At 32.8% G+C, this 14,699-nt stretch overlaps 1 protein-coding gene across 1 annotated transcript; it reads right to left on the bottom strand.

Annotated features, from left to right (window-relative positions):
• Window positions 1–9,089: 9,089 nt before the first annotated feature.
• LOC125864684 (protochlorophyllide reductase-like) lies at window positions 9,090–12,910 on the bottom strand. The gene is made up of 5 exons (XM_049544715.1): window positions 12,778–12,910; window positions 12,321–12,419; window positions 11,057–11,585; window positions 10,160–10,518; window positions 9,090–9,421 (listed from the first exon to the last, which is right to left on the bottom strand). Exons 1-5 carry the CDS (start codon window positions 12,829–12,831, stop codon window positions 9,266–9,268), a joined length of 1,197 nt encoding a protein of 398 aa, XP_049400672.1. The 5' UTR covers window positions 12,832–12,910; the 3' UTR covers window positions 9,090–9,265.
• Window positions 12,911–14,699: the final 1,789 nt, after the last annotated feature.

Here is a 14,699-nt window from a genome sequence, read left to right as displayed (position 1 = left end):
AAAATGGTAAAATAGGGGTTTTCCTGCTTTAGGGCTCGTTTGAACTTGAAAATGCATTTGTTTGCCCCTCGGGACTAACTCAAGCCAATAATAAGGTCGTAACGGATGTCCATGAAATATTTCAGCAAAAAATAAGTCGAGATCCAATATCAACAAAAATCCATTGTCTATAACACAAGAAAAATGGTAAAATAGGGATTTTCCTGCTTTAGGGCTCGTTTGAACTTGAAAATGCATTTGTTTGCCCCTTGGGACTAACTTATGTCATTAATAAGGTCGTAATGGACGTACATGAAAATTTCTACCAAAAACAACCTGGGATCCTGTATCACCAAAAAATTCATGTACTATATAGCACATGAAAATTGATATAATTCAATTTCTCCCACTTTGGTGCTCGTTTGAACTTCAAAATGTGACAGTTTGCCCCTTGAGACCAACTCACACCATTAATACGATTGTAACGAACGTTCATAAAATATTTTGGCAAAAAACAAGCAGGGATCCTGTATCACCAAAAATCCATGAACTATAGCATACGAAAAACGATAAAATTTGGTTTTTCCCGCTTTGGGCTTGTTTGAACTTGAAAATGCGTCTGTTTCCCCTTGGGAACAACTCATGCCATTAATAAGGTCGTAACGGACGTCCATGAAAAATTTCGGCAAAAAACAAGCTGGAATCCTGTATCACCGAAAATCAATGAACTACACGAAAAATAGTACAATTCAATTTTTTCCCACTTTCGGGCTCGTTTGAACTTAAAAATGTGTCTATTTGCTCCTCAAAACCAACTCACACCATTAAAAAGGTCGTAACGAACGTCCATGAAAAACGTTGGTCAATAACAAGCTGAAATCATGTATAACCAAAAATTCATAGACTATAGCACCCGAAAATGGTAATATTTCACTACTAAAAATACAGTGAATATCGACCTAAAAATTTCCGACCTCAAATGGAGGTCGGTAATTTCAAACCTTCAGAGGTCGGTATTTACAAGTTGTCGGTTTTTATGCAAAATAAAGCGAAAAAACCAAATTCAGAATTTTTCCCAAAAAAATGAATTACAATAAAAATCGACCTATTGATGTCGGTATTAAACAAATAAATAAATAACAATATTTTATTTTTTCTCAATTAAATATAAAAAAAACAAAAGTGAGAAATACTTTAGGTTTTGTGTAAGATAAAAAACAAAAAAAATTATAATACTGACTTTCGTATGTCGGTAAAATTATATAGTATGTAAAAATAAATTAATATAAAATACCGACCCCACAAGGTCGGTATTTTTTATATTTAATTGAGAAAATAATACCGACATCAAGAGGTCGATTTTTATTGTAATTCATTTTTTTGGGAAAAATTCCGACCTCCTGAGGTCGGAATTTGGTTTTCATGTTTTATATTGCATAAAATCGACTGCTTGTTGTCGGTTTTCATATCAACGTAATTTCATACACTAAATATGGACTATTGATCTAACTTTTTATTTATAAAAGTATACAAAATTGTTACACGTAATTTCATACTCCAAATTTGGTTTTTCCCGTTTTGAGGCTCATTTGAACTTGAAAAAAATAGATTTGTTTGCCCCTCGAGACCAACTCACGCTATTAATAAGCTCTTAACAAACGTCCATGAAAATTTTTGGTTAAAAACAAGTCGAAATCCTGTATCACCAAAAATCAATGGACCATAGTACACGAAAAACGTAAAATTTGGTTTTTCACACTTTGGGGCTCCTTTGAACTTGAAAATTCGTCTGTTTACCCCTCGAGACAAATCCACGCCATTAATAAGATCATAACGGATGTCCATGAAAAATTTCGACCAAAAATAAGTGGGGATCCTGTATCACCAAAAATACATGAACTATAACGTACGAAAAATGATAAATTTCATGTTATCCCGCTTTGGGGAACATTTAAACTTGAAATGCGTCTATTTTCCTCTCGGGACCAACTCACGCCATTAATAAGGTCGTAACTGATATCCATGAAAAATTTCAGCCAAAAACATGTCGAATTCACGTATCACCAAAAATTTATGGAGTATAGCACATGAAAAATGGTATATTTGGTTTTTCCCGCTTTGGGGCTTGTTTGAACTTGAAAATGTGTCTGTTTGCCCCTCGAGACCAACTCACACCATTAATAAGGTCGTAACAGATGTCTATTAAAAATTTTGGTAAAAAACAAGCCGGGATCCTGTATCACCAAAAATCCATGGACTATAGCACATGAAAAATGGTAAAATTTGGTTATTCCCGCTTTAAGGCTCGTTTGAACTTGAAAATGCGTTTGTTTTCCCCTCGAGACAATATCATGCCATTAATAAGTTCGTAACGGACGTCCATGAATTTTTTTGGCTAAAGACAAGTAGGGATCCTGTATCACCAAATATTCATGGACTATAACACACGAAAAACGATGAAAATTCAGTTTTTTACGCTTTGGGGATCGTTTGAAATTGAAAATGTGTCCATTTGCCTCTCGAGACCAACTCACGCTATTAATTAGGTCGTAATGGACGTCCATGAAAATTTTTGGCCAAAAAAAAACTGGAATCCTGTATCACTAAAAATCCATGGACTATAGCATATGAAAAACAATAAAATTTAGTTTTTCCCGCTTTATGGCTCTTTTGAACTTGAAAATATGTATGTTTACCCCTCGAGACCAACTCATGCCATTAATAAGGTCGTAACGGACGTCCATGAAATTTTTTGGCAAAAAAAAAATCGGGATCCTGTATCACAAAAATCCATGGACTATAGCACACGAAAAAAATGGTAAAATTCGACTTTTCCGCTTTGGGAATTGTTTGAACTTGAAAATGTGCATGTTTGCCCTTTGGGACCAACTCACGCCATTAATTAGGTCGTAACAGACGTCCATGAAATTTTTTAGCTAAAAACAAGCAGGAATCTTGTATCACTAAAAATCCATGGACAGCACACGAAAAATGATAAAATTTAGTTTTCCCGCTTTGGGGATCATTTTAACTTGAAACATACCTTTGTTTGCTCCTCAAGACCAACTCACACCATTAATAAAGTCATAACGGACGTCCATGAAAAATTCGGCCAAAAACAAGTCAGGATCCTGTATCACCAAAAATCCATGGATTATAGCACACGAAAAAGGTAAAATTTGGTTTTTCCCGCTTTGGGGCTCGTTTGAACTTGAAAATACATTTGGTTGCCCCTAGAGACCAACTCACGCCATTAATAAGATCGTAACGGATGTCCATAAAAAATTTCAGTAAAAAACAAGACGGAATCCTGTATCACAAAAAATCCATAGACTAATAGCATATGAAAAACGGTAAAATTTGATTTTTTTTTCCCGCTTTTGGGCTTGTTTAAACTTGAAAATGCATTCATTTCCCCCTCGAGACCAACTCACGCCATTAATAAGGTCGTAACGGATGTCCATGAAAAAGTTCGGCCAAAAACAAGTCGGGATCTTGTATCACCATAAATCCATGAATTATACCACACGAAAAATGGTAAAATTCGGCTTTTCCCGCTTTGGGTCTCGTTTGAACTTGAAAATGCGTCTGTTTGCCCCTTGGGTTCAACTCACGCCGTTAATTAGATTGTAATGGCCGTCCATGAAAAATTTCGGCAAAAAACAAGCCTGAATCCTGTATCACCAAAAATCCATGGACTATAGCACACGAAAAACGATAAAATTCAATTTTTCCATTTTGGAACTCGTTTGAACTTGAAAATTAGACGCCAAATACTGTAGAAAATATATCTAAAGGACTATTTTGAATTTTACCTTTAACATAAGGGATCGTTTGTTATTTTCAAACAAATTAAACCGTCATTTTCAAACTTGTTAGGTTTATTTTTCCCAATATTTCATACAACCAAGCAACTTGTAATTTTTTATAAAGGTCAAACTTAATTTTGCTACAATATTTTTCAAATAATTAATTTTTTTCCAAAATTTAAAGAAAATTTGGATTGTCTCATTTATAATTCCTTGTTAATCATGTTTTTCATTTTATATTTATCCCCATAAATAGGAGAGACAGCAAGTAGCAAAGTCCTTTGCTGCTTTGCACTTAAAAAAGAACTAATAGTCTAATATGACAGAAAAACAGGGCATATTTGAATATTATATTTAGTCAAAAAGTATATGAGTTGTTCATAGCTTATCAATATTATACTCCATAAAAGAGAAACAAAATACTATAAAAAATTGATTTTTTTTCAACACTAATTATCAAATAAAGAAAATATACCATCTCTAATTTATAAGAAAAGGATTTTTGTAGATGTAAGAATGATAAAATTGATGCAACAAGTGACCTTTCATGTCAATGTCTTTCAGTCGAGCTCGTTTAATTGAGCTTATATAGTACATTTTAGATCTTATGTGATTTGTAAATTATTAAATAAGAGTAAATTTATCCTATATGCATACGAAACATAATGACAATGAATTTTCTTGATAGTTCCAAAAAAAAGAGAAGAGATTTGTGAGGACAGCTCATATTTTAATTTTAACTAAAGTAAACTAAAATTAGATGGTTCTTAATCTAGATTGTCCATTTCCATAATTTGTCTTGATAGTTATTATTGTCTTTTGGAACCACCAAAGGTTATATGTGGTTGTGACCAATGAGAACTTTTTTAATTAATTTTTTTTGTTTGAACTTTAAAAGTGAAAAAAATAAAGATAATAATATTTTGATTCCTCTGTTATTAAACAAATTCTGATTTTGATTTTATGATATATAACTTTTGATCTTTAATAACTAATAAAAGTATGAGATTTTAATCTTTTTACGTAGGAAATATATCATGTTGTTTTCATGAAGCGTGTTACTCTCAAATATGCGTTAACAATGCAAGCTTAGCTTAACATAACACATGCATGATTAAATAATAAAATGGTTAATACTTATGAAAAAATTGTGAATATTTATTCATGATTAAAAAAGAAATTTAAAATGCACATTTCAATAATTAAAGGTTAAATATAAGTAAGCAGATATCACAAGGATTCAAATTTTTATGAGATATTAATTGGTTGATTAAAAAATATTGATTATGTGAATTAAAACAACAATTGAGGTATGTTACTCTCAAATACACGCTTAACTTAATATAACACATGTGTAATTAAATTATAAAATATTTAATAATTATGAAAATTTGTGAATGTATATTCACTAGAATAAAGATTAAATATATGTAATCAGATATCACAAAATTCTAATTAATCAGATAGTCGATATCGAGATATTGATTGGTTTATAAAAAAAAGAATATTGATTATGCAAAACAACAATTGTAGAAAGGTTTATCAGATTTTTTTTTTTTTAAAACTAGTCAACAAATGGGTAGGGACAGTTAAAGGAATCAAACACTACTAATCGTTTGGTTTGAATTCAAGTTATGATAAGATTAATTATGATGGGATAAATTATGATGGGATTAGTTATGATGGGATAAGTTATGATGAATTATTTTTTATTGAGTGTTTAGTTTGTTGTAGTCAAAATAATAAATTTTAAAAACAATTTATTTATTTACAAAAATGCCCTTCATGAATGTAAAAAGTGATGTAACAAAAGGGTTGAAAGAGACATTTTTGTCATTTACCTATTTATCCCGAGTTAAGTTATCCCGGGATTACTATACCACCCAAGGGGAGGGATAACTTATCTCAATACTAATTATTAATCCCGGGATAAGTTATCCCGAACTTGCCAACCAAACAACAAAATAAGTGATACTATAATTTAATCCCGACTATTTAGTATTATCCTTGACTAATAATCCATGTTACTCTCGTTGTCCAGAAAGTAATATTAATAGTTAAATTGAAGAGTTTAAGTTATGTATATTTAAATATAAAAAACTATATATGACCAAGGTAATTGTAAATACATTTTAAATATTTAAGTTACATGAATGAATCGACGATGTAAAAATATTTATTCAATTAGATCGCTTATAAGCTAATAATTAGATGCAAACTTTCATAACAAACATTGATTAGTAACGTAATAAATTAGTACTCCTATTTTTTTATCTTTGGTTAAACTTCACTGATAACACAAAATCTTTACAATATTAATATTTATAACTCCAAATACATTTTTAAATATATAAAATATATTAGTAGTAATTAACTTGATAAAATGTCAATTAAATTATTATTACAGTTTTAAATTTATTATAAGTATAACTTAAATCCTAAATGAAATATAGATTAAGTTAAGTCTTAACCACTAAAATTGTCTGTCACGAAAATCAATAATTAGAATGATATAAGTGAAGAGGAAAGATTTAAATTTTAATGGGAAAAGGTGAACAAGAAAATAAATAAAACAAGAAAAGTGGAGTAGGTTGGACGCGGCGCAAGGATGGCGGAATCAGAATTTTAACTAAAATTTATAATATACAAAAATTAAAAAAAAATTAATATTTATTATATATGATAAAATAAATTTATATTTATATATAATGTAATATTTGAGCGAAGAAATTCCGATGAACTCTTTATCAAAATGAAAAAAATTGCAACTACAAAAATATGATGGATCGATGAAATTTCCACCCCCCTCTCTCAAAAGTTTCGAATTCAAATTTAAATTTCAAAATAGTTATTTATTTTTATTTTTATAAGCATTTTTTTCCTCAATGAATTATTTATGGCGTCAATACAAATGAATCAAATTAGTGAATTACTAACGCATCGCAAGATCTAAAACCTCTCAGAATCGTGTGAAACTTAGCTTGCTTTAGCAGTCATGTGATGATATAATTCAAAGATTGTTGGACTAATAATTAGTACTCCCTCCGTTCCTTTTTAGTTGTCCACTTTAGAAATGGCACACAGATTAAGGCAACAATGATTAGCACAGTGAAGTTACAATTTTACCCTTATGACAACTTTTCACTTCAAAATTACAACCACTTATTTGAATTCAAGTGAAATAAATTGGAGGGAAACAACATACACTTTTACAATTTTCAAGAAGTGTAAATAAGGGTATAATAGGAAAAAATTTGTTGTCCTTTCTTGATTTGTCAAAATGGACAACTAAATAGGGACAACTAAAAAAGGAAATATGGACAAGTAAATAGGGACGGAGGGAGTATTAATTAATATTACGGCTAATCATGTGGTTAATTAAGTTTTATAATAATTTGGTGAACGTGGATAAAGCTGTCATTTGTCAGTGTTGTGTCCAAGAAAATGCCGTACGTTTCACATGTGTGAGAGATAAGTAGACCAATGTTTCAGACATTATTATGACTATTAGATGCCAATATATATTAATGAATTCTGCCAGAAGATAAAGCATGGGAGACGTCGTTTGGTACGCGGAATAAGATAAGATATCTCATGATTAAGTTTGAAATTTATAATATGTTTGATTGGCGGTATAAATTCATTTCAAGATAAATTTATGTAGTTGAATTTTATATCGTCAATTAAAAATAGTATAAATTTTATCTCAGATTTAATCCTGAGATATCACACCTCATTTCATCGGATTTGAGATTATTTTATTTCATTTCCCATATAGAATAAATTAGTTCGGGATTATAATTCCCGCATAATTCAGTTTGGGTACCAAACGACTACTAAGTACCTATCTTTCGACTGATATGGATTGTGATGGAATGATTGAGATCTCTTCACTTTTAATTAAAGGTCTCGAATTTGAATTTCTGAAAAAAGAAAAATAAAATTGGATGGTAGTTCACAAACAAATATTTTGGAGATAGTACGAAGCTCTTACTGATAATGTGGAGCCAATAGCACATAGAGATGTGCACCAACTTATCTACTCGATCTTCAGGTCACGTTCGATATCTGTTTTGGGACCTCAATTAATTTGAATGTGAATCTATGTAAGACGATCATTAAAGAAAAAAACATTTTTTTCAATCAAGACAACTGATTAAAAATAAATAAATTTTATCCATATCATTACAATCGATGGTAATTATCTACTCGCCCTTTTCAATCGTGATAGAGTTATGTGTATTACAAGGTTCAGTTGCATTCTTACAAAAGATCACTCAGTGTGTTCCAATTTGTTTGTCCTAATTTGATTTAACCCACAATAAAGTATAGAACATGATGAACCATTTAGTCTAGTTATCAAGATGCAAGAGCATATGTAGCGTAGAAGTTACGAGTTCATCCGAATTCAATAATTTTGACACATGTCCATGTCCATGCCGATGCCTTATAAATGGTAAAAATCGAATCAATGCATACATATAATAGATTTTGAACCCAATAAATCAAGTAGACTATAATAGAATTTTGAACTCAATTTTCTAAAATTCAAATTCTAAATCTGTTTCTATCAAAATAGCATCTTGATCCGGGAAGAGAATTTCTGACATCACCATTGGTGATTTGGTCATTCATACCCAACAAGGGCAAATCTAAAGGATTGGTTACGTGTTCGTGTGAATCCATTAGCTTTTGCTTAAACTGTGTATATATTAAGAAAAGTACTAAATATCTACGTATTGCGCTCCCCCAACTCCCTAAGAGGGGTTCCACAAAAGTTTCGGAAAAAATTCGTTCAGAAGCCATATCACTTAAAATATTCATGGGTTAACCGATACGAAAAATTGAGAAAATCGCCAAATTCGTGTAAATTGTCCCCTAAATGCCCAAAAATTACTCTAAAAATGGTTCCATTAAATATTCAATTGTGAGTCTAGTCATTATTGAATATTAACTTGACGTCGCTATAGAAAATCATAAACTTTAAATTCTGAATTCGCCTCTGCAACCCAAGTATAGCTAGGAGTTCCCTTGGACCATGTTGAACCATCTGAATCTAGTTCCAGTAAAGTATTGTGACAACTAGTATAACACATCCATTTTGGGACCCAAGTAGTTTTGATTGACGATTGACTAGGACCAGAGCTACAACGGCAAATGGTGATCAGTTAAACACCCTTCGTCTAAAAAACTATATCGGGTATATAAGGTCAAATTGTATTGTTTAGTATAAGTGAGAAAAAGTTCAGAAGGGAAGTTTAATTGAACAATGCTCATGAACCATCATTTCATTTAACTTCAAAAAGCAAATTAGTGACATTTTTCAACACAAAACAAAACAAGGTGAGTGATCTTTATTTCCAATCCTAACTACAATGACACTTCTCTTTACAACATCCTAGAAATTCCGGTACAAACTCTCACTCGTGAAGTCATTTTCCTGTTTTCTTCGATGATGACTAAGGTTAGTCCAAAATTTATGCCAAACCAACGAGTTTCTCACTGACTTCCCACACTTTACGCGCTTTCTCTGCATCACTTGCTTCTTCGGACAACTGGTTTTCGAAAGAAGCTGAATCTTTGTTCCAGCTCCAGTAGACACCTGATTTTGTCAAGCTTGGATCACTCACAACCTGCCATAAGACAGATATACGTCGATCAAATATGTTTCATTCCCAAACTAGTCCGCTTTAGCTATAATGACTATAATGCCAAAGTCAGTAACTTCGTTAAGAGTGTTCAAGATTAATTATATATGCACAAAAAGTAATATGTCACTCATATACACAATATAATTTTCCGTTGAAGACTATAGCTCCTGCCTCATTTGGCTATATGCATTATAATCTACTATTCAGGCCCAAAAATAAGAGTTAAGATGGTGTCGGATCCTCCAAAAATGCACTACTTTTGGAGGATCCAACACACCAAGAAAACATTTTTTGAAGAGTCCGAGCAACATAGCTACCAAAACGAAGAGTTAGATAAATGCATCTTTTGAGTTGACAGGGTAATTTGCTGTTAGTACTAGTACTTGTTTCTTTTTCAATTCTATTTAGGCCCTCAAACCTAGATTGCTCTGACTCTCCCAAATATGTTGCCACACCCGTATTAGATCCTCCAAAAAGACACACTACTTTTGGAGGATCCAACATGCACCCCAACAACATTTTTGAAAAGTCCGAGCAACATAGCCCAAAACTAAACAACAACAACAACATACTCTGGGGAGGGTAAAGTGTATGCAGACCTTATCCCTAGCTTGGGAGGTAGAGAGGTTGTTTCCGCTCTACCCTCGGCATAGCCCAAAACTAAGAGTTAGATAAATGCATTTTTTTGTCTTTCATGTCAGTACTAGTACTTGTTATTACCTGAGCAAGTCTCTTTCCAGATTCAGTCTCAGAGACATATCCCTTTGTAATATACTTCTGGAATGGTGGGAAAAGAAGCCTAAACAAGGGGATATGTTCTCTGAATAGCCCTGTTGTGGCAATGCAGCCAGGGTAAAGAGAGGCAAATGTGATGCCAGTTTCCTCGTGGTATCGACGATGGAATTCCTGCATCGTAAGCATGTTGCACACCTTGCTGTCTTTGTATGCTTTTGCACCGTCAAAGTCACCTCCATCGATCATCGCTGAGCTGTTAATTCCGTTTAAACCTCCCGCCATACCCCTCAAGTCGCCGAGATTGGCCTTTGGAGGTACATTTCCGGCAAGAGTATTCGTGTTCCCTGACATGTCAAGAAAAATTTAGTCTCCCACTAAAAGACGTCTATGTGAAAGAAAGATCCTTAAATATCCATTCGAGACAATAGATGAATAGGTATAGCGAAACCAGCTAAATGAAGGTCGTTCTAGTCAATGGTGGAACTAGGATTTTCACTGAGAGAAGTCATAATATAAAAAAGTGGACACACAAAAAAGCCAACGAAATAGTAAACATACATTCAAAAGATTAACACCCCTTGGAAAAATGTGGCCCCGACACTGGCTTTAGCGCCTCTTATTTCACTAGAGCAAGAAGGGAGAGAGTTGTCTTTGAGAAAGAAGGGCTTCAATTCAACTATGTTCCTTAGACTATCTAAAAATGTTATCACGCCCCGTGTCGGATCTTCCAAAGAAAAAATGCACAAATTTTTGAGAGGATCCAACAGACATCCGATGACATTTTTGAAGAGTTCAAGCAATATAGCTATTTGTTTAGTTCCTTAGCAAAGGGTGTAGCAGCTATGTGAAAGCCGTGGCATTCAATGAATTTTTATGCATTACCTGTAATTGAACCAACAATGATGAGTCTCTTTGAAGGATAATCAGATTGCTTCAAGTCATCAAGCAACAATCTCGAAAGAAGAAAATGTCCAAGATGGTTAGTTCCAACACTAAGCTCAAATCCTTCTGCAGTAAATGAAGGCTCTTTAGCAGTTGGTTGGTAAACAGCAGCATTAGCAACCAACACATCGAGAGGCCGTCCCGACCTCCTGAAGTTATCAACAAATTGGCGTACGCTGTCAAGCGAGGCGAGGTCCAAATGCATGATGGTGTAATTCTCCTTAGGCATCCCAACTGATTTTGCTGCTTTCTCAGCTTTTAAAAAGTCCCTACATGCCATAATAACATGCCATTTCCCTGTTTCAGACAGAGCTTTTGCTGTGGCTAAGCCTAATCCTGATGAGGCACCAGTGACAATTACACAACCTTTTCTTAGTGTTTTTTTTCCTGATGGAGAGTTAGTAGTGACACCAGGAGAAGCAACCATCGTTGCCCTTACGACAGCACCATTGGACAATCTTCTTTGGCTCTGTAAGAAATCAAATCTCAGTAAAACATCATACGTCTCTATAACAACATTTCACTATAACAACGAAGTTTTCATTGGAATTGATGTATTATTATACTTTCTCCATAACAACATTTTGTTATAAACGCCCAAATAATATATGCACAACTGATGCCGTTATAGAGAGGTTAGACTATGCTCCCTTCATTCCAATCATTATGACACTTTTTTCTATCCCCGAGAGGCAGTGGCACACGGTTAGACATAACGTGTCCACCTTCTAGCCTTCTCCACTTAAATACCAGGATTTCATCTCGAACAACATTCAAACATGTGGAATGCACCTAATCATATCACATCACGAATTGTGCAACGATCATTAAACCAAAGCCCTCAGGGTAAAACTTTTGACTATTAGACTTCTATACAATTTACTTTAAAATATTTGACACTGCTTCATTCGATGTACACTATTGGTTTTGAGACGAGCTTAAGGCAACATGGTCACTGAGGATTCATATAGCCAACCGCACCTTGCTAGGTCGATTGAGGCATAATTGTTGTTGTACAAAACTACAAATTCATTAGACTATTGTCATTTTAATTGTTAATATGATGTTTTCTCTATCAAAATGCCTTTTTAATCACTATTATAATATCTTTATACAAGTCAAATTAACATAATTAAACTTAGTGGATACAAGTATAGTCACATAAAATGAAATTGTGGGAGTACTAATGTGCTACATTAAGTACCTTAACTTTAAATGAAGATGAACCAAAATCAGATTTAGTATAATCAGAAAGAGAAGCTCCAAAAATACTAGAATTCTTCAAGGTTGCACTAGCTTTGCCCTGCAATATTAACAAAACGAGCAAAAAAAATAAAAAAATTTAATCAACAATAACTTAAAGAATTCAAATTGCACACTAAAATTCAATAAAATACAACAACATACCCAGTGTAATCTTATAAGTGGGATCTGGGGAGGGTAATGTGTACGTAACCTTACCCCTACCTTGAGAAGGTAGAGAGGTTGTTTCCGATAGACCTAAGGGCAAAATTAAGGTTTTCTACACATTTGGCCACTCGGTCAAAAATATTTACAGTTTGTAGTCGATATACGTAAATTATACACTAACTATACACACGACTACACACATATTATACATCTACCGACTATTTTTTAGTACAAAAGAAAAAAAAAAGTACCTCCTTGGAAATGGAGAAAGTAGAAGGAAGCAGAGAAGCAGCTTGAAGAGCCATTAAGAAGTTCAAGAAAAGAAATTTTGGGATTTTTTGTCTGTAGAACTACTGGTAATAGCAGAGGTTTGGTCACTCATATATATACACAAGTGGGAATGATGGCTGTAAAAATTGGATATTTTCTTAATCATCTGGTAATCGAAATTTATTAGCCTGACTAATTCTATTTCGCTCTCGATAGGTCCACTAAAGGGTTAAAATCTCCTTCGATTTCAAAACTCAAACTTGAGATCTCTAGTTAAAGATCAGGGGTGTAACTGGATTATGAGTTAAAGAGTTCTCGTGAACTCATTAGCTTTTGTTCGAATCTTGTACATGTATTAAGAAATTCATTAACTAGACTTAAGTAACAAGTGTTATTTTTAATAAAAAAAAATAAAAATTATTTATTCATCTGGTACTTGAAATTCACGGTATTGAGTAATCCTGATTTCCCTTAGGTAGGGACGGTATGGGGTAAAGGCTCCCAATAAAGGAGTTTTTTCCTAATAAAATTTGAACTCGAAACCTTTAATTAAAAAAACGAGGCATATGTATGGAGGGGTAGGATAAGATAGTTTTTGGTGGAAGTATCTGCCATATCAATTCTTAGCCACCAATGAGGATTCAAGGTTTAGATTTCCTCTGATATTTTTGGAACTTTTTGCAAAAATGGCCAATTATAGGATGGATATAAAAAAAAGGATATTTTGGCTCAGTTCCCAAAGCAATCCACTTGCATTAGGTATGGGTTTTAATGTGTCCCATATCTTTGGATAAAAAAAAAATCTAAGATTATTTTTAAATCGAGAAATTCTCGAGGACCAGTTGAATGTGTAAAGTGTGTATAATTCACATATCACGTGTTGCATTCTGACTAATACACCAAAACCTTGAGCTAGTCCTTTTATTTTTTAGCATTAAGCTTATTTTATTTGTTACAATATGATGGTCGGTCATGATTAAGTGCGTTTTAAGTACCATCAAATGTTATGTTAGATTAACAAGTAATCATTTATTTAACCGCTTTGTTTTAGAGGTGAGAATGTAAATGTAAAATATCTCCTGAAAATGACTCAAGATCTATTTATTGAGATCATTAATGATCATGTTCACTCAGCCGATGTGATACTTTCTCCATCTTATATTAATTGTTCACTTTCCTCTTTACGCATTTTTAGAAATCATAAATAAGACCTATTGTCGCTGCTACAACAAGTTAAGTTAGTTAGATGTAGACTACTAGACTTTGAGGTGAAATTTCCCCAATATTTGCTTTGTATTTTCAATTATAAGAAAATAGGTGTTTTTGCATTTTCATTCTTTGCTATCGTAACTTTTGGGTGTTTGATTCTATCAAATTTTATCGATTGTGATATTCATTGGATAACGTTTAAAAAATCAAAAATTAACCAAATCGTACCAAAACCAAAGAGAACCGAGATGACTAAAACGGTTTCGAAAAGTCTAATGTTGGTTATATCATAAAGTAACCAAAAAAAATTTTAACATTACTAAAATATTTTATCCCAAAATATTTGTCAATTTACAAAATCAAGATGGAACAAATTACCTTTTTTAAGTAATAAAAAAAATCATCCTTAAAATTAATTCCTTTTTAGAGAAAACAATATTAATTACTTCAGAAGGAGTTTAAAAAGGATAAACTAGTGAAAATCCTACTAATTCAACTTCTTAAAGAGCTTGAGAGGAAAACATGACAACTAATATGTGACAGAGGGAGTAAGTTTATCACGGAAATTCACACTCGGCTCTCATTAAGGGCGGAAAAATTCCATCATCCCACCATACCCACTTTATGAAGAAACTAGGAACAATTACATATAAATGTTGAAGAAACCATTACACATACATTTTCTTCATCTACT

This window comes from Solanum stenotomum, chromosome 5 (genome assembly GCF_019186545.1).
Source record: "Solanum stenotomum isolate F172 chromosome 5, ASM1918654v1, whole genome shotgun sequence".
NCBI lineage: Eukaryota > Viridiplantae > Streptophyta > Magnoliopsida > Solanales > Solanaceae > Solanum > Solanum stenotomum.
This window is presented reverse-complemented; position numbering and strand designations above follow the sequence as displayed.